Source organism: Lepidochelys olivacea (genome assembly GCF_965140295.1).
Source record: "Lepidochelys olivacea isolate rLepOli2 genome assembly, chromosome: 1".
NCBI classification, from domain to species: domain Eukaryota; kingdom Metazoa; phylum Chordata; order Testudines; family Cheloniidae; genus Lepidochelys; species Lepidochelys olivacea.
The window spans coordinates 149,563,459-149,584,064 of record NC_140411.1 but is presented as its reverse complement, the minus strand read 5'-3'; the positions used below and the strand labels follow the sequence as shown (position 1 = coordinate 149,584,064).

At 39.7% G+C, this 20,606-nt stretch overlaps 1 protein-coding gene across 7 annotated transcripts in view; it reads left to right on the top strand.

The window, feature by feature from the left end:
* DMD (dystrophin) overlaps positions 1 to 20,606 on the top strand; it is a gene marked incomplete at both ends in the record, with an annotated part of 1,846,964 nt that overhangs the window by 1,723,324 nt on the left and 103,034 nt on the right. The window contains one exon of one of the 7 annotated variants that reach the window (XM_084636029.1): positions 16,103 to 16,287. The exons of 4 other annotated variants lie outside the window; for them this stretch is intronic. In XM_084636029.1, coding sequence (XP_084492155.1) covers positions 16,268 to 16,287 — 20 coding nt within the window. Of the gene's footprint in view, positions 1 to 16,102; positions 16,288 to 20,606 lie in introns of those variants that run through there. 2 more of the 7 variants (XM_084636028.1, XM_084636027.1) reach the window with 2 other exon arrangements.

The window sequence follows — 20,606 nt, the reverse complement described above, 5'->3', positions numbered from 1 at the left end:
GGAGCAGCTGTAAGGGCATTTTTGATTCAGCACCTGGCGTGTTATGAAGCAGGAGAGGATGGTGTGGCTATTGATTGAGGTTCTGAAACTTCTTTATATGCTACATTTGTTCAGCCATTTATTTTTCTTCTTTTACACAAGCACCTTTTTGTTAGGTCAAGTTAATTTATCAGCTCAGTTGACTTGTTTCCCTTTTTATTCCTTGTCAGGTGTTTTCTAAACATCTAAAACTGTTCTTTTCTTCCCCTTCATATTCCCTTGTCCCTTGCTGAAACATGATATTTTGCAGCATTTTCTCAGTTGATCTGCCCAGATATTTTCATTCGTGCAATGAAGTGTCTTAATAACAGAATAACTTTCACTGAAGCCATAATTCAGTGCTCATGAAAATTAAACAGTTTAATGCTTACTGTCCTATAAAATTAAGCCTCACCCTAAATCTGAATATCTTTCATAGTTCTTTTCAGTGCTGAGACTTAAAGTTATCAAATTTAAAAAGGGGCATTTCCATTTCTGAAGTATCGCTGACTTACATCTCTCTCGGGCCAAGACCTGCATCTCTCTCTTCCTGATCAGACATCTTCGAGACTGCACAGTTTCCTGCCCACCCTGAGAGTTCCCCAGCAAGCCAGATGGTGAAAACAGCCAGCATCTGCACTTTGATTTCTCCTCAGAGGCTATAAATGTGTAATTTCACACCGTTATAAGTTACCATGTAGCTCCTTCTAAGCAAGCATCTTTATTCTTAAGGTAAAAGCACTACAGCTAAAACATTGAAACAATAAAAGAACATACACCCATGCTAATGAGATTACTGGAGATCACCCCTCAAATCCAACAAGGGCTCTGGCAGGTGATCTGTCCTTCAAACCCCACAAAAGGTTTTTTTGCAGTTACAAGTTCACAACAGCTATTAGTGCAGAACAAGCATGCCCAAGAGTCTCAGAGTCTCTTCTTTATACAGCTGGGGCCTTTGATCTTTGGATTCCAGAAACAGGTAATCAGCAGAAAATAGGTTCTCTCCTCAGAGTATAGCTTCAGAAGGTTGGGTCTGGGGGTGGGAATTTGCATTCCCCTCCCCACAAGTATTTCTTAGGAAACCCACTTAATGTTCATCCCCAAAGCTCCTTCTTTTCTGGCACGTTGTTTAAAATAGTCCTTTAAAGCTCATTGCGGTTCCCAGGGTTTACGCAGGCCATGTCTCCCCACTAGAGAAGTTACATATCCATACTAATACATAAACTTTATATTTATATTACAATGGACTTCAAAGCTATTTAAACTTAATTCAATAAGATCTCCCAAAGATATTGCAGGGAATTGATGTATCTGTTACAGTATGGTTCATGCTGTCCATACCTGATGCCTTCCAACTAATACCTACAAAAACAGGTTCCTACCACTAAGACCATTGGTCAGTAGGAAGTAGTTGCAAAAGAGCAAGTTGTATTCCTGTAGTTTAGTCTGCTTCAGGCATCATCATCAAAATTACAGACAAAATTCTGATCCCAAAAACTTTAATTTTTTTATTGGTGATGATTTATGAAACTGAAAAAGCTCAGCACAGTTTTCAAAAACTGAGTTGCACTTGTGACACTAGTAGTTAAAAAAATGATTTTGACATCAGAACTGAGCTATTTGACATAAGTTTTGGATGGAGAGATAGATGTGAAACACCAAGACGTTGTTTTTCTTACCATAATTGCATTCAGCTTTATTTTTTAAATTACTGCCTGTTAACTGAAGTTACTATCTCAAACTTAATTTCCTTTTTTTATTATCAGGGTGGCCCAGGCAAAACAATTTGAAATGCTTCACAACTATATTACCACTGCTGAGGTTTCTGTCTAAGTTTTTATTAAGCAACACACAGTATGTGTCCTGGTACACCAACACCAGATTCCATATGGAAGCAAGGGTAATATGGGTGGTGTTTCATCTCGTGTCGAAGCCTGAGAGCCTGATTCTCCTTTCTTAATGGTTTTACACAAATTTAACTGCAGTGACACAAAAGGGATCAGGGCAGCAAGAGAGTCCCCTGATGTAAATCTGGCTGTATGTGACTCACTCCATTCTCTATGCATGCCCCCGCGCCAGGTCTTTTTGTGGATTGTAGCAGTGTAAATGGCCAGAGTGGAGTATATTCCAATAATCTCAAGCTGGTGGAGCAGTCCTTGGGCTGCTCTAAGTTACACCAGGACCAGTTCAGTCCCAGTGAATTCCAGGGTCAGGAGAGTAGAAGGTGGTAGTTCTTGTGCCATAAGCTGCTTGACTGGTCCAAGGAATCTACCCTCATTGACTTCAGTGAAGTTGCTCCTGATTTACAGCAGTGTAAATGAGATGAGAGTCTGGCACTCACTGTCTTCTCTTTTCTACCATGGTTTTTCACATTAGTGCCAAAAGCATGTTGAGTAAGCATTTGCTGTTGGCAAAACATGAGTCTCTGTTTGTAGTCACTAGAGCAAGCCAAGTGCAAAACCCTTTGTATAGCTTTGCTTTTGTAGATTTGTTCACCATTCCAGAAATAAGCAGAGGAAAATCTCTCTCAGACCATATCCTTTACCCAGCCATTGCAGGGTGTGCTACATGTTATACTCTTGTACTCTGCTCAATCTGGTTTTAAATTATTCAAATGGTGGGACTCCCGCCACTCCCCTGGGAGATAATTCCACAGTGTAATTCTAAATACATTTTGCTCAATTTCATATGAACACATGTACACACTTCCAAAAAATTCCCCTCCCTCTTCGGTGTCCACACTCTCCAATACTAGGCAGCTTTTACATCTTTCTCGAATAAGGCAATATTAAACCAAATTAACCTTTTTTTCCCCTCTTTTTTCTAATATAGAAGAGATCACTTTGGAGCACCTCAACTAATTCTCCTTTTTCCTCTCACAGCTTGCGTATGAGTGTGTCTCCTTCAACTATTCATTTAAAGTCATGGGAGCCTTAGGGCCTGTGTGAATGAACAATTAGTTCACAGCACGCTGGGGTGTAAATCTACCTTGCGCTAGCCTGTCGCTATGCACTAAAAGTTCCTTAGTGGGCTTTAGTTCACTCCCGTTTTGAAGCAGGGTCGATCAAATTTCACTACAGAACTTTTAGCATAGGCAGCACGGTCCACACGGACAATTAGTGTGCATCAAGTTTGTGTGCTGGGGAGCTGACACAGGCAGTGCACGTCTGAGGCACACAATGCTAGGACAAGTGAGAAAATGAAGAATGGGGAGCCAGGTACATGCTAAAGACCCACAATGTAGAGACTAGTGTGGGGAGCTGTGGCCAGACCTGCTCACTGACTGCCACAGACAAGTAACAGTGTGGAAAGCTAACTGGCAAGCTTGTTAGTGTGAAGTAGATTTGCACACTAGCTTGCCGCAAACTCAGTTTGTATATACAAGCCTTCAGAGCCTCTCACTGTTGCACTGACACTATCATGTCCAAGTCTGTATCGTGAGATGACAGCAGGTTCATTAGTTCAGAAAGACTGAGAGACAATCTAATCTAAGAGGCTTGCTTAGTTGCAGTATATAAATTTCTCTTTCTCCCTTCAGTTTTCCTTTTACTAGATCATCACCAAAACACACATTTTTATATATACATATTTTTTTTCTCTTTTTGGAAAATCTGCTAATGGAAGACATTAGATATATAGCCATGTCCCCTACTGTTTTCCTGAACATAAACCTCTGCCCCAATTATAAAACCAAGCAATGGATTTTTTCGGTCCCTTGGACACACTCTCCCTGGGCATGTATGTATGGGCATTATCATCTGTATGTCGCCCCCCCTCAGCCCCCCCCCCCCGCCCTTAGCTCTGCCTATTGCAAACCTAAATGTGTTTGATCCCAAAAGCAAAGCCCCAAAATATACTATTCTAAAGTGCCTGCTATTCTTTTCTCTTCAGGTTCTTATACTACCCACATTGTCATAGTATCTTCAGCAAGTGGGATTTACCTTTAATCTTCTCTTTTGGAAACCCACCTCAGGGATCCAGTCTAATTTGTGCTGAGACAGTGGTAGTTGCATTGGTGAATGATATGTGAAACACAAGAGAAAAGTTTCACATTTTAACAAAAACTTCTCACAAGTGGAATTTCCATTGACAACCGTTTACATGGCTTCACCTGGTAGATTCCAGCTGCAAGTGAAACCGGACAGGTGGCAACCTCAGATCAATGTCTTGTTATTACTGAGAAGCTTTGATCTAACTAATGTATAATAAATAAGTTTCTGCATTTTAATCACCTGGCTGCTTTCATATTGCTTGTTTTGCTGAGATTGATTTGTTTTTCAAACACTGATCCTGATCTTCCTGTTTTGTTTTGTTTTTAATTGGATTATTTTTGATCATTTATTTATTTCAGCACACCTACCAGTAGACAGTTGGCTGGTGTTTATTATGCTGTTTACCCCAACTTTTCTCCCTTCCCATCCTTGCAAGAGCCACCGTAATTTTTAAATGTGTCTAAACTTTTTCTTTGTGGAGCATAAGGAGCCAGAGTCATTACTTTGGGACAGGGTGATTGATTATTGAACACTGATTTCTGATGCTTCAGTGTGCTTAAAACAATAAAAGGTCAAGAACTTCTTTTGCCAATAAAAAGATGATTAAGGGCTCTTTAAATTCTGATTCTACTCTCATGTGTTTTACACTGCACTACTCTCAATTTCTAGTGAAATTCCATTGACTTCAGTGAAGTTAGCCTTATTTCACCCTGGTGTAATCGAAAGGAGAATCAGGCCCAATCACCTATATGAGAAAGGAGTTTGTAGGGGAAAGATTGGTTTAAATGTATTTTTCTTGCTGAACTGGATAGATGAGGAGCTTGATGCAGAGCTTTCAATCCAAGGTGATTGTTTCACAGCCAGACCAGGGTAGTAGTGGCCAAAAAAAAATTATGATCCAAATGCTCTTTATTGGCTATGTAATATGAATACGTGATCTCAATCCAGCCCCTTACTGGACAGGTGTCCACATCTCAGAAAAAAAATCACAATTGTCATCAATTGCTACTTCTCTTGATAGGCTTGCCAGAAAGGCCAAGGGTTGCTGGGCACGGTGCACGGAGATTAAGTCCCAACTCAGCAAAACACTTAAACACATGCTTAAATGCCATTGATGTCAATATGCAGTGTTGTTGTAGCCATGTTGGTCACAGGATATTAGAGAGACAAGGTGGGAGAGGTAACGTACTCATTTTTAGTTTCTTTAACTTGATCATATATAATTGAACAAAAAAGCCCTTATAAAGAGGTGATTTGCGGGGGAGGTTTGAGGTTTTTGTTTTCGTTTGTTCGTTTTTGCCCTGGTGCAAAACCACTGACTTTCTTCTGTGACAGATAAACAGCCACTACAAAAGTCAGTTTGGAAAGCAGAACTCCTTTAGCCATTCTGTAAACTATATTATGGTATTAAATAGCATCCATATAGATTTAGTCAAATTGGCCTTATTTGTTTTCTCCAAATTACTGGCACATTTTTTAATACTTTAACATACAACATTAACATGGAAATAGCTATCAAACACAATTACTTTCTCCATCTGTGACACAGCCGAGTGCACCATCATCACCAAATGATCATTTTTATTGTATTTGGTTCTCTTAAACTGTTTTAGAATAAATGTTAACTACATTTAAAAGTAATGTTTACTAAACAAATTGTCAGAAGAATAATATGGCATAGAATCTAAAACACTATCATATTCAGTTCTGGATACTGGAAGATTATCAATCAAGGTAGCAAGCTCCACAAACAAGAAATATATTTCACTTCTCCCAGCTCCTAAATTGTCAATGTTCTAATACGACTGCATAATTAATTAGTTTTGAGAAACTACTAAAAATAAATTCTCTGAAGAGTTTTGATTAAGATATATAAATATATTGATTGCTAGACTATTGACTATTCAGGGTCCAGTCCTTTATCCCCTGTTCAGTCTACTCAGGCAAAAGTATCGTAACTGCAGTCATGTCCCAATTAAGGAAAGCTTTGCAAAATACTTTGTCCTTAATAAATTAATTTCTCCAATACATAACTTTAAAAAGAATTAGAACAAGTAGAAATTGTCTTACATTTTATATTCTTGGGTGCAGGGACTGTAATTTGCAAAATAATGATTACATATTTTTAGGGAAAGAAAATAGGTACAAGTGCAGTAATAAAACTATTGTAAACAAAAAATACAGTCTTGAGATACAGTATCAGACTGACAAAGAATGCGATGCACATAAAGCAAAAATAAGTTTCATTAATACAATAGAAAGATAATCATATGCGGCGTGTTTGAACCCAGATTTTATTGGGCCAGGTAAGCTTAGTGTCTTCCCTGCATTTCCTTTGGACTGATGCAGATTAGTATAATGATATTGAATGAATTTGTGGTAACTGCCTGCAAAATGAAATTTGGTTCCAAAGATGAATCAGATCCTTATCTGGTCTAAATGGGAGTAGCACCATTGACACCAGTGGAAACATAATGATTTTAACCAGTTGATTATCTGGCCCCATATCTTCTAAATGTGACAAGTGGATTTCTTTGTATTTTAAGATTGAGGATAGGAATTGCTGTAATATTTACTAAAATGGGAGGTACAAGTCTAATTGATATTTCTTTTTTCACTTTGGGAAAGCTCAGTTTATTTGCTGTGGGCATTTCTCCTACACAATAGATGTCATGAGATTCCCAATGTTTGTTAGGGTAAGTTTGCCAGTGTAAAAGACTGTTATCCCAAAGTGGGGGTGCTGTGAAATAAACATCTTTTTTTTTCTTTTGAGGAGTAGGTAACTTAGAAAGACAGCAATATGGAGTAATGATATTTCTTGTGATTGATAAATAGAGGGATAATTACTCTGAACATTTGTATACCATCTGGCATAGTGTCGCATGGTAAAAAAGATGATAAAGATTAATAGCTGCTACATTCAGACCTCTGTTTAGCCCTGGCATACGTATTTTCTGTTGAAGACTTCACTGTTTACCAAGTTAGATAAAGCTGTTGAAGATCTGGTTTATGGGGTGAAAAGAAAAACTGAGCTGAAATGTCCAGTGATGTGCTCCAGGGGAACAACAGAAATAGGGGAGGTGAGAATGTTGATGTGGCCCATAAAGAACACCTTTATGGATCCATAGGATTTTAGATCTGTGTAGTTTATTTTAAGATTGAACTGGCATTCACAGAAGAGAGTTTTTAAAGGTCAAGAAGAAGCTTTTGGTCTGTTTGATTATTTAAAAGGAAGTGTTCAGTGTGGAAAGGAACATATGTTTTGATCCTTAGCAGATTTTATAGTCTGCAAAGCCACCAATGGTGTTGACAGTTCTAGAAATTTAAGGATAGATTCTGGTAGATTTCTAGTAGTCATTAAAATGTCATCCACTTACATCAAGGTCTTATATACTAAGGGTCCTACTTTGATATGTATGAATGGGGCATGCTCCAATTTTCATCTCTAGTTTTTACAGTGCTAAGTTGACCAAGAGATGTGAAAGAAGATCTTCACCTTGCCTTGCTTTGCACATCTAGTGAGGTGCAACTTGACCTTCAGTGGAAAGTTAGAGAATTGAATTGATTTATGGTGTTAACTGAAAGTTAAATTTATTGAGATGTATTGTGTTTTGAGATGTATTTGGTTGAATCCAAACTTCTTAAACATTGCAAATATATATTTATGACTATTCAATTCTGTTAACTAACTACAGTAATGAGAAGACATTTAAGCATTGCTTCTTAGCATTTTCTTCTGGATTTTAACAAAATATTTATATAAAGCCCAGCTGGAGCCCCAAGCCCTTTAAATTGCCTCCAGAGCTCCATGGTAGCGGCGGTGGTGGCCGGGAGCCCTGGGGCTCTGGTGGTGATTTAAAGGGCCAGGGGCCTTTGATTGACCGCCGGAGCCCCGGGGCTCCCAGCCGCCACCACTACCCCAGGGGGCAGCTTCCCCAGGCTAGTAATTTAAAAGGGCCCGGGGCTCCCGGCAGGAGCCGGAGCCCGTGGCCCTTTAAATCACCGCCAGAGCCCCACTGCCAGAGCCCCAGGGTAGAGGCAGAGGCTGGGAGCCCTAGGGCTCTGGCGGTGATTTAAAGGGCCCAGGGCTCCCAGCCACTGCTACCGCAGCCAGAGCCCTGGGCCCTTTAAATTGCCACCGGAGCCCCAGGGTAGCAGTAGCGGCAGCCGGGAGCCCTGAGGCTCCGGCAGCAATTTAAAGGGTTTGGGGCTCCCAGCCGCTGTTGCTGCCACTACCCCAGGGCTCCAGCAGCAGGGATCTGGTGGTGATTTACAGGGCCAGGGGCTCCAGCCGCTGCTGGGAACCCCGGGCCCTTTAAATCGCTGCTGGAGCCCTGGGGCTCCCGGCCACTGCTACTGCTACTGCTACCATGGGCCTCCGGTGGCAATTTAAAGGGCCTGGGGCTCTGGCTGCTGCCGGGAGCCCAGGGCCCTTTTAAATTGTCGGCCTGGGGAAGCTTCCCCCTGCTGGTACAGTCAGCTGTGTACTGGCTCTTGCCGGTACGCCATACTGGACCATACCGGCTTACTTTCACCTCTGTCCCTACCTCAAGTAGTGTTGCAAGGATAATTTCCTCAATTAATTGCAAGCTGCTGTAACAGGTATCATCATGGGGACCATACATAGACATATAAATACAAAAGGGGCCATTGAAAGGCAATAAATATTGAATTCCATGATGCCATTTTTCAGAGCAGAACAATACTTCAAGGTGACAAAAGTTACAAAGATGCACAAGACAACACTCTTTAAGAGACAAGTTACACAAAAATGTGTGCATTCATTCCAAATTGCCCAAACTTTGCTCACTCAGTGGCCTTATTGAGGACAGCACGCTGCCATCTTTAATACATAGGTAGAGCCTTGCCATCTTTAGGTCCCAGCATGCAAAGTTTCATCTTAATCTACCTGGCTTTTATTCATGTAGAATATTTTCTCTTCAGTATATTATTTGCCTGAGACATTTTTGGAAAATGTCTTTGGTAACTGTCAAAAACCCTTTTTTGTTTGTATTGTTTTATTCAGAAATAAATGTTATGCTACAGACAGGGTCAAATATATTTTTTATGGATTGCAAAACAGAAATAAATTAGATAAAAGCAAGGAAAGGAATGCTTCCTCCTTAAGAACTTTGGAAGCCTTTTGAACAGAGGGCTGCTTGTTAGTGGCATGCATTCCCAAGCCTGCATAATGATCAGTAGCCAGAATCAAATTCCCTGAGCACTGAGTGAAGTCGGAATGCCAGATGCAGAGTTCCTAGCTTTAGAGGAGATTAATACACTGATAGGAGACAGTAGAGAGGTTAATGATTTGGGAAGTCAGCTTTTGTGTACCAAAAAAAAACCAAAACAAAACTGTGTGCATAGGAAGAGAGATTGTGGAGTGAAAAGAGAGAATGAGTGAGCAAGAGAGATTGTAAAGTGCTGTTCATTTTAATCTCTCAGCAGGGAAAACAGTTATTTATTTCTAACTGGGCATGCAGAGAAAAGTAAGGAGTGTAACTTGCTTGTTTTGTTGTTTAATTTATCCTTATTAGGCTCCATTTATTTCTCAATCTAAGTCAACGAAGGGATAACCGTTCATTTTGCTAACACAAATTCCTCAAACCAAGAATTGACTATGGCATAATTATTATTTTTCACCTCTGATTCATAGATTGCAAATGTTAGCATGTAATTTTGCTTATTAGAAGTTTGTTTTGTTTTTTGTTTTTTGTTTTGCTTTTCAAATAATCACAATAATCTTCCTTCAATTTTTTTAATGATTTTATTTTATCCAATGTTTTGTCAACATTTTACTTCCTTGACCTCTCCACTGTTGTGACTATTGCTGTTTCCATTCATCTCTGTCCCTAAAGGTAGAAATTATTCCATATTTTGAAACTGTCCTCTTTCATGGTCTGGAAGGGGTAGGAGTAGGGTGACCAGACAACAAATTTGAAAAATTGCGACGGGGTGGGGGGTAATAGGAGCCTATAAAAGAAAAAGATCCAAAAATCGGGACTGTCCCTATAAAATCAGGACATCTGGTCACCCTAGGAGGAGAGTTATCGATGCTTATGTCAGCAGTCCCTTATTCCTGTGGCGTCTGGGTGTGCTACCCCAGTGACGCATTTGATTTAATTAGTTCCAAAAACTACAGTGCAGGTTCTGCTCCTGTTTCAGGTATCATCCCTGGAAATGGAGTGAACAACCACTCTGCCAGTGTAAATTGTCAGGATTGTTGCATCAGTTACAGAACACTTTCCCCTTTTCCAACTCAGGTTTCCCAAGACTTCAACAGGACAAAATTCATGTGTGCATCAAAGGTTTCTAAAATGACAGAACCCCTATCCGGCCTCCTTGTTCAACAGTGTGGAATGTGGTGTGGCACAGACACACACATGCTGCATCCAAGACTCTGCGATATGTTGTCCTGTAGAGCGACTAGGATTTCAGTTTTAGTCAGGCTAATCTACTACAACAGCGGAAGCAAATACAGACCCAAGGGATTTTTTGAAAAATTCTAGAGGGTGTATTGTTGTTGTACATTCAAAAGAAACTCAGGCCTTGGTATGGCAAAAGCATCAGTGCTCTCTGCTTTGCACATTAGTTTGTTGCATGTATTGTAACTCTTATTGCAAAATAAGTTTTGGCCAGCACATGCGTGCTCTATAGCTGGCTTTGTTCAGTGGAATCAGTTGCTCCTTTTCATTAGCTATATAGAAAAGTGTTTGTTAAAATGAAACCCTCACAGTTCTTCCAAGAGTGTCTCAGTTTATCATTACAGCGTGACCCTTGTGTATGCCACTTGTCAGATGTGCTATGGTTTTGTGGCATGAACCAATGTCCACCTATATATAAGAAGCAACTATGAACATGTCAGGTTTTCACCTGGTCCTATGTATGGAATTCTGCCACTCCCCTAACTAATCTACCGTATAAATAACTGATAGAGTCTCCTGATGTATATGTTTATGAATGTTTTAATGGGACTTTAGCTTTAATCTCCGTAAAGTAAGAAGGTATTATTGAGGGAAATTACTCCAATATACTGAAATGATTCCCCTTAATGACGTTTAAAAATATTTTACTGTACTTCCATTGGCAGTGAAGCAAACAGCAAAAAGTAGTGTATTATCCAGAAAAGAGATCATGCTGAAGAGAGCTGTAGGGGAAGAGAGGAAAATAAGGACAGCTAAATCCTGCAGGTATTGGTCTTTGGCACACATCTCTCATAGATGATCCAGGAGTGTGCCACGATGCCATCCAGAGTGATTCTCAGTATTTATTTACACACTAAAAGAAAATCAGCTCAAATAGCGTAACGGATTAGCCAGCCTGACAAGAGTGCACCACAATGTGTTCTTATGCAGGGCAAGCCCTTGCTAATCCACTACTCAGTTAATTGAGGAATGGAAGAACCACACTTGCAAACAAGACTACATGCTTCCTAGAACTATGCAAACGAGACTTATTTAGTTAATAAGAAAATGTCCTATCTTTACATCCATCAGCACTAAAAAAAAGTTCCTTTAAGTTTCTAATTTAGTGGAGAGAGCACTGGATTTAGACTCTTGAGATATGAGTTATCTTCTAGCCTGCTGGTGACCTCAGGGAAGTCACATCACCTATATGTGTTTAGGTTTTCCCCATCTGTAAAATGGGAATAGTGATACTTCTCTTCCTGAGAGAGCACATTAAGATCTACAGATGAAAAGCAGTATTTCAGAGCTAGGTATAATATATAACTATAATATTTATTATTATTTTACTATATTATTTGTACAAATCATGGCCCTGTCGCCACAGGAAAAGAAACAGGCTTACAAAAGGAGCAGATTCTATTACCCTTTTTAAAAAATGTATGCCTGTTTATATTGAACAGTACAACCATGTAACAAACTCTTTTATCATCAATTTTCAAAAGTGATTCAGAACAATAAATCTCTAACTGTTAGGGAGTAGGATGAGATTTTTATTGGAGGCAGATTATCCCACATCTGCCTGCTGTGAGGTTTCATGTACCTTCTTTGGGAACATCTAGTGCTAGTAAATGTCAGAAACAAGATACTGGACTAAATGGCCCATAGGTCTGGTCCAATATGGCAATTCCCCGGTTCCTAACAATTAGTTTCCCAATCCTGATGAAGTCACAGTGTAAATTCTTAAGTGCATAAATTGACTCTTAAAACCTGTTGAACTAAATCACTGTGGGAAAATAATTAGAACTCTCCTCAGACTGAAATAAAAAATATTTCTCTCATTCACTCACTACATGGAGAAGAATTTCCTTCAACAAATAAGTGACATTTAAAAAATAAATGTAAAATGCAGATATTCTTCACTTGAAAAAGGCCAAAGGTAGTCATTGTCTTAACTAAAAATTAAATATAATCTTTTTAGGAATCATAGACTATCAGGGTTGGAAGGGATATCAGGAGGTCATCTAGTCCAACCCCCTGCTCAAAGCAGGACTAATCCCCAATTTTTGCCCCCATCGCTAAATGGCCCCCTCAAGGATTGAGCTCACAACTCTGGGTTTAGTAGGCCAATGCTCAAACCACTGAGCTATCCTTTATAAGTAGTTACTCCATATGAGTATAACCTTTTAAAAATTTCTTCATGCAGGGGGCAGGCATTTACCAGTTTTGGATTGTACTGGCATTGCTAGTTTTCAGTGAGAAGAAAAATGAATTTTTAGGAAGACCAGAATAGCTAAAAACTTTTATGGATTTGCAAAAAACAATCAAAACCACATAAATGGATTTTTTTCGGCAGTCAATAGACCTTAATCTTTCAACCTTTATGTTTTCCACTTGTCAGTCAGTAGGTAATAGTTTGATTGGGGTGGGGGGGGATCACAGGTTAATTTGCTTCTGAATTGAGAAACAAATCAAAATTCCCCTTTAATGTTATAAAAAAACCCAAAAAACCTGTGTGTGTGGGTGTAAGGTAGAAAAAAAGCCAACAGAATGAATTCACTAATTGGGGTTTTCACCTGCTGAGAGTCTAATTGAATACAATGCTTTATTTGTAACTGAAGGAGAAAGAAGATTGTGCAAAGTATCAGAATTTCAGTAGTTTTTAAAATTCCTATTACTTGGCACTCTGTTATGGGAAAGGAAGACAAAATGTGATAAATGGCAGTATCAAGCTGCTGTTAAGGTGGACCAGAGAGCTGAAGAGCCACTAAATTGTAAAAATGGAAAGACTGTACCAACCCTATCAGTGCCACATACTATACTTCTTCACAAAGGAAGGTATTGCTTACTTTTTATGTAAAACTGTAGGCTTCAGGCTAAAGGTACTCTGACTTCTTTTGAATTAAACAGGCAACTGTTCTGTGCATTTAATGAAGTGTGAAGTTTATCCCAACGAAGATACTAAACTTCACTTTTTTTTTTAAAGAAATTGTGTTTATAATAGGTTGAAATATGAGAGAGAGAAAGAGATCTCCCTAACGCCCACATAAAAATGGAAGAGGGTGGGATTGTTGGCTGTATACTTGATTTAGTATATTTCTTTGTTCCACCTCATTCTCCTCTGATTTAATATATCTAATACACCTTTTGGTCTAATCCAAAGCCCACTAAAGTCAATGGAATAGGCCACTGACTTCAGTGGGCTTTGGATCAAGATATGTGTGGCAATTTATGTCTGCATAGATAATTAAATTCTCCATCCTATTTACCAAAGCACACAATGTGGAAGTATTGCTAATCGTAAGTGCTCAAAAATCATGCCAAATGTCTTAAACATCATGAGATTTAAAAATAATAAGTTTTGACCCTGTATTAGCACTCTGGTTTTTGAGACATTAAGGTTCATATTTTCAAGTGTTTCTCCAAAACCACATGGGCTAGACATTTTTTTTTATTAGATAACTCCAGGAGCTGAATCCTTAAAGCAAACACTAAATATCATGAGTTTAAAATGAAGTCATCAGCTGGAAACACCAAATTTTGTGTTTATTTAATCTGTGCTGTCATCACTGGAATATATGTGGAGCTGTGTGTGAGAAGAATTCTTCTTGCTTGTAGATATGTGTCCTCCTGTTCTCCACGTGAAATAGGGGCTCTTTGACTGACTTAAGACAGCCCCTTTGTGTGACGACACCAAAAGTGCATAGTCGTTGAAGGTCTAGAAAACTACATAATCACGAGGATCCCAGGGCTTGATTGTCCACTCAGTACCACACCACTGCAAATAAAGAATAACTCCATAATAGTCAATTGAGTTAAACCGCTGTAAAACTAGCGTGAGAAGAGACTCTCAGCTCCCATGATTTGAAATGCTTGTGACATGTATAAGAACAAAAATTAAAAGATTGCATGTTAAAAAAAGGTTCCATTGTGGCTGGAGTTTAGAGGTCTAACTACCTGCTTGCACCTACCAATAAAGTAATTAGAACTCTAAATGGTAGGAATGGCACCTGCAACACAAGTGTTATGCTAAGGCCCATTTCAAAATTTGATCCAAAGTTTAGTGAGGGGGGTTTACATACCATTATCTTCCAAATGTTAAAGAGCCAATTTTTTTTTTTTAAATCCCTTAATGTTCCAAGGTGTTGCATCTTAAGCAGGGCTGGAGAATGTAAAGACTTTTAAGCACTTCATAAAGTTCAGAGGAAACATCTGACTTCAAGCTTGAGATGATAATTTAAATATAGATGTGAAAAAGGAGGCATAGAAGAGAATGACAACAGATCTCTGCCTTCCCCACAGGTATTATAGGTATTCCCAAGTAAGCTGCCAGAGATGATTTCCTAAGTACTTGATCTTTATGTCTTTATTATAATCTTTGAAGCTGGTTTATCCACTTGGCAGTAGTTATGAATCAGTGATAAAGTACTACATATACTTTAATATGTTATGTTTCAGAGTAGCAGCCGTGTTAGTCTGTATTCGCAAAAAGAAAAGGAGTACTTGTGGCACCTTAGAGACTAAATAAATTTGTTAGTCTCTAAGGTGCCACAAGTACTCCTTTTCTTTTTAGTATGTTATGTTCACGTACTTTATAATGTAATTGCAGATATGATAAAATACTTAATATACTTTCCCTAGTGAAAGCAGGGGTATCCAAATTTTGCACAACAGGGAACCTTCCAGGTGCTTGTGAGATGCACCTTATTTGCCAAAGCAAAAAAAGGGAGCAGATTACAGTGGCCTCCAGTTAATTAAGTTTGAGCATTTCATTGTGAACCTCTAATCCATATTGTTGGAATAATTTTTACAGTGGCGGTGCTGAGAGCCATTGAACCAAACTGTAAATCCTGTATATAATGGAAACCACTTCAAGCCAAGGGGTAGAGCAGCAGTTCATGAACTTATGCTCTGATTCAAAGGTTAAATTGGCAGTGGGCTGAATTAGACTCCCTGCTATACTTTAACCATCCCGTTTCTACTACGGTGATGATCTCCAGGGACTCTGGCCCAATATTCAAAGGTATGTAGTAGGTGCTTAGCTGCATCTGTATACATTTAAATATTTTTAAAACTATGACTCTGCTATTTTCCTTTAATCAAAACCCAGAGGTGTGATATCACTTAAAAAAACCCAACAGTCTCACGGTGGTTTGGATTTGGGATTGTTTTTTCCTTTAATGCCAACAAAGCCTCTGTCTTAAAAAGACGTAGATGCCTGAAGCTTTTATAGCTCTTCAATTTCCTGTGCCTTGTCCCCTTAAAAACAAGAGGGTATAAAAGCCTAGTTAAAACATAACTAGGTGTTTTAAAGACAATGACAGGCAATTAAAATTCGGAGAACTTTTTCGCTTCCTGTGTCAGGACTCAGCTTCTTTTCACGTGCAGGGTCTAAGAGTTTGGATTCTTCGTAACTTTCACCACCAGCGCCGAAATCTTGAACTGTAAAAGAAATAACTAATGATATTAGATCAATTTGTACCGAGATCAGTTCTTTAAACTGAAGAAACTATCTACTTCAGATAGTTTTGGCACCAGGGACTCACGCTGCACACCCCAGGTCACATTCCTTAGCTCCACCTTAAATAATGCCCTCCTCTTTCATCCCAAACTGTTCCCTTTCTTTGAGTCCTTTACTTCGCAATCGCAGGTTCACTAGGTGGAGGGAGGAGCAGAGGCTGGAAGCTCCACCCTGTCTAGCCTGCGGCCTCCCCTCCCCTCCCCCCGCTGCCCTTAGCCCGGCAATGCTCGTTCCACCGCAGTGCTATTCCCCGCCGCTGTGCTGCCTTCGCGCGCCTTAGCCCGGCTGAGCCTCGGACTCCGCTCCGCGCCCCCTCGCCGAGTCCTCGAGCGATGAGGGAACAACTCAAAGGGTGAGTTGAGCGCAGCTCTTCCCCTGCCTTGGCTTCAGATCTTGCACTTGCGGCCGCGCTGGGGGGGAGCCGAGCCGAGCCGAGCCGAGCTCCGGGAAGGTGAATGAAACTTGGGCAGGGATTTTGCACGGGGGGGAGCCCGCAGGCGACAGCCTCCCTCCCTCCCAGCTGTTTCCTCCTGTTCCGGCTGCAGGTGCTTGTAGTTGTGGCCAGTGGCAGGATTAACTCTTTCCCCTCCGGCGGCGGAGTTCCGCTGATTGGAGAGTCCCGTCTGGGGCCGGCACGCGTGGAGGGTGTTGCTTACGGATTTTGATTTTCAGCGTGTTAGTAGCTCCGTCGTCTCCACGCTCCAGCCGTCCCCCCATCCCTGTCGTTTTGCACGAACAAAATGTTAACGATCTGAGGCTTTGCTCCTTGGCGTGCCTTTAACCCTGCAGCATAGATGTGTGTAGAACAGAGCGGTAATGTTGTTAAAAATCTTGTTTAAAGATTGCAGAGGGGAAGCACTTCTACCTTTCATTCAGCACACGAAAGGTCAACTTTCTGCCTGATTTCTTCTGGGAATTTGAACTGACATTTAATTCACTTCATTTTCTCATTTATGTGCCCTCTATTTCAGGATAAATAGGTCTAGTTGGAACATGCAAGATATTTAACCTATATCTACATAATATTAAAAGGCCAGGGGAACCTCCAGCAGTTAAACCGTAAAGCCAAGCCAGGAAGTCAGGGATGTGCCAGAGATATGATCAAACGGTTTGCGGGAAGCCAAAGAGAGATGACAGTTTGTATAATTTCTTTTTCTTGTTGTTAATGTTTTACAGCTGAATGGAATACTGTACTTTGCTGTTATATCTGCCTAGCTTTCTTACAGCTCAATTTAAACATTCTGCCTACAGTACATTTTATAGCTTGGTTCATGAATGAACTTCCATAGACATGTTTAAAATTTGGACACCTAGGTGAGTGGTAGTTCTGTGGTTAATGTATGTTTGGAAATAATGTTTTAGTGTAATAGTTTTTACTCTGCTTTATATTGTGTATGTATGTTTTGTATACTGTGTGTGTGAAACACACACGTTGTCTCTGTGATGTAGTTAGTTTATGAGGCTCTCTTTTGAAGTGTGTTACTGCAAAACCTGCCCTTTCCTGGGATATATTCACTTTCCCAGCTCTCATTGCAAGCTTAAATTTGGCTGAGAATGGGTTTAGAGGCACATGCCTATGGAGTACTGAGCTGAGGAAACAAGAAACATAGTTATATAGAAGGTCAAAGACCTTCTACCACTAAGGAATTGGTTGCAGTCATCATTGTTTGATCCTGGATTCAACGAGACCCTGCAGTAAAATTGCTTTGGCAGAAGTGGAGGGGATAAGCTTTGAAAAGCAAATAGATCAATGGGCAAGTAACAGCTGGAGGGGCTGGCTCACCAGCTTTAACAACTGAGTAGTAATCTTTGCCCATGACATACTGCACAAAATAAAATGCTGAACATCAAAAGGGAGAAAAAATAGTTACTATAAAATACTAAGTAGTTGATATGTGGCCCCATCTTACTGCTCACTGTCAATATTAGCAGAAACTTTTAATATATATTTGTGCCTCTCTTCAGTATTCTGATAATGCTGGCAAAAGCCAAGGTGGTTTTATTTTTATTTTTTTTAAAACATTGGTCCCAGGATTAAAGGAAAATCATCACTGTGTGGCTCCATGGACTCCAGATTTATAGTGGAACACAAACAATAATCCTTCGCAAATCACAGGAGAATTCTACCTTTTTAGAGCACTGTTTTAGTCTTTTCACAGCGATTAGGAAGATTAGTTTCCTCCCTGGGAAATAATGGAAAGATGTTTTAAGCAATAAGTGACACTGATTGCAAGGTAGTCTTATTTTGAGTGGCCAACAATATGTCTTTTTAAAATAAAGAACAAGTAGTTAAAGTTGAATTTTTAAAGGTTTAATGTTAGTTTTACAAAAGAAAAAACCCAACTCTGTCATATTTATTCTGGCTTTTTGACAGCAGCCGTCAAGTTGTTGTAAGAACCTTGCACTCTACTTGAAACCAGAAAGGTGAAAGGCAATATAAATTGAATCGTAGTGCAGCACACTGTAAAATAATTTAATTTCTAATTATTGGCTAATATGTGTTGCCGTTTGTTTATTGCCACCTGACAGAATTTGCTTCACTCACACTTACACACACACAGTCCATAGTGCATTTTGAAGTAAAATGCTGGTGGAATTTGCTTTAGTATAATCACAAATTAAGAGGAATGTAACAGTTTAGAGAGTGCGGTGCAGTTCCATACTCAAATTCTCTGCTGTGAAGCTTAGCAATGAATAAACAGGGGAGACCAAATCTCTGAAATTTAAAACTGGTAGAATGAATAAAATCAAGAACATTTTAAAAAGGTTTAAAGATGATTTATGAAGGAGAATTTTTTCTACTCCTTTTGCTGCCTGTGTTTTTCAAAGGTAATGCAAGCTGAAACGGGGGCAAAGACATTTAGTTTTACTCAAACTGGACATATTATAATAGAGAACTGATAGTTTAGTTTATCATTCATCACATCAATTCTTGATTTCAAGTTTTTATCATGCTACTTTGTCATCTCTTCTGAGAATAATCGGGTTCATCCTTGTACTCTTGGCAATGATATAGAAGTTGTGTTGGTTATATGCAGATATAGGATAGCAAAGTGTTTTTGCAAAGTTTCCTATGCACCTGAATCCTATTCAGAAAAATCTTTGCTATCCCAGTGTTGTGCTAGTCCTGATTTAAAAAAAAAAAATTGCTTAATCATCTATCATCATCCCCTAAGGACTGAGTTGAGACTACCAAATTCATTTAATACAGGGGCTCTCAAACTGGGGGTCGGGACCCCTCATAGAGCCAAGAGATTCTGACATGGGGGGGGTCACAAACTGTCAGCCTCCACCCCCAGCATTTATAATGGTGTTAAATATATAAACAAGTGTTTTTAATTTATAAGGGGGGGTCGCACTCAGAGGCTTGCTATGTGAAAGGTGTCACCAGTACAATAGTTTGAGAACCACTGATTTAATAAGTCGCATCATATGTACAAAGATGGTGCTTTTATCCCACTGAACTATCTATGTATTTTAGGGTGCCAGTCACCATCGCGCCGCTATCATCTGTTGTTCTTCCAGGGCTAGCTTTATTTTTCTTTCCCCTTTTGCATCTTGATAAGCTAGAGAGGCATGAACTTGTAGGGGGAAAAAAAGTAATGTTTCTCTGACTTTATAGGGTCTAGTTCCTAACCAGAGTTAGGAAATATGGCAAACACTTTTCAGCAGATCTGTTAAAGATGGTAGTGTTCCCAGGTGTCTTTGAGACAGCCTAGAATTGCTGAGCTGGCATTTCACTTCAGATGGTGTTCACAATGCACAAACACACACATCCCCTCCCACACCCAACACCAAAGCTCACAATTAAATGGCCTTTGAAAATGGCAAAGAGGCTTATGAAGGCTAGTCTCAATGGAATCTAACCTTTCCTTGAGCTGCACATGTGTTTGGAATTGTTGATAACTTTCTGTGCCGAAAATGTTCGGGAACAGGCAACACTTCTTAGTTAGAATGAAAAAGCTGCAGCCTTCTTGTGTTCTGCATGTAAAGTACCAGCAAAATCATCTGCCCTTATTCTTCACAGGCACTCAGCCGTTACAGAGTTGGAATGCAGGGTTTCCTTAAAACACTGACTTTCATGCAAGAGTGAGAGGGATACCTACCTCCAGTTCTAGAGTCCAGCTCTCACTGTCTTGTAAGATATGAGTTTGATAGTCTCAGCTGCATTGCCTGTGGATATAATAAAAACCTGATACACAGCATTCAGCCCAGTGGATGATCCTTGCTTAAGAGAAGGCAAAGAAATGAGCTACCATGGATACTGACTTGACATTCGTCCTTATAGAAAGGGGTATTTCCTTCAATGTGGGACTGAGGTCAAAGAAAAGGCAAATAGACGAGGGGGTTCATTTGCCCTGCAGATTTCAGCTTTGTGTAGTTCACTTGCGGATAAATGGAGAAAACCAATTTCTAGTAGAGGCTGTGCCCTTCTGCACTTGTATGCATAAAATGCATAGATCAAAGATGACCATGCAGTGTTTATCAAAAATGCGTAAAACCAGTGCTCGTGAAAGGTGCCAGGTTGACAGCACTGGAGGCTAAAGTGCTCTGTTGTATTCACAGAGCAGTCTGAGACAACCAAACTCATTTCACTTGGAAAATTAGGTAGTTTATTTTAAAAGAGAAATACAGCTCTGATGCAATCAGAGGGTGAACTTTCTCCTCATA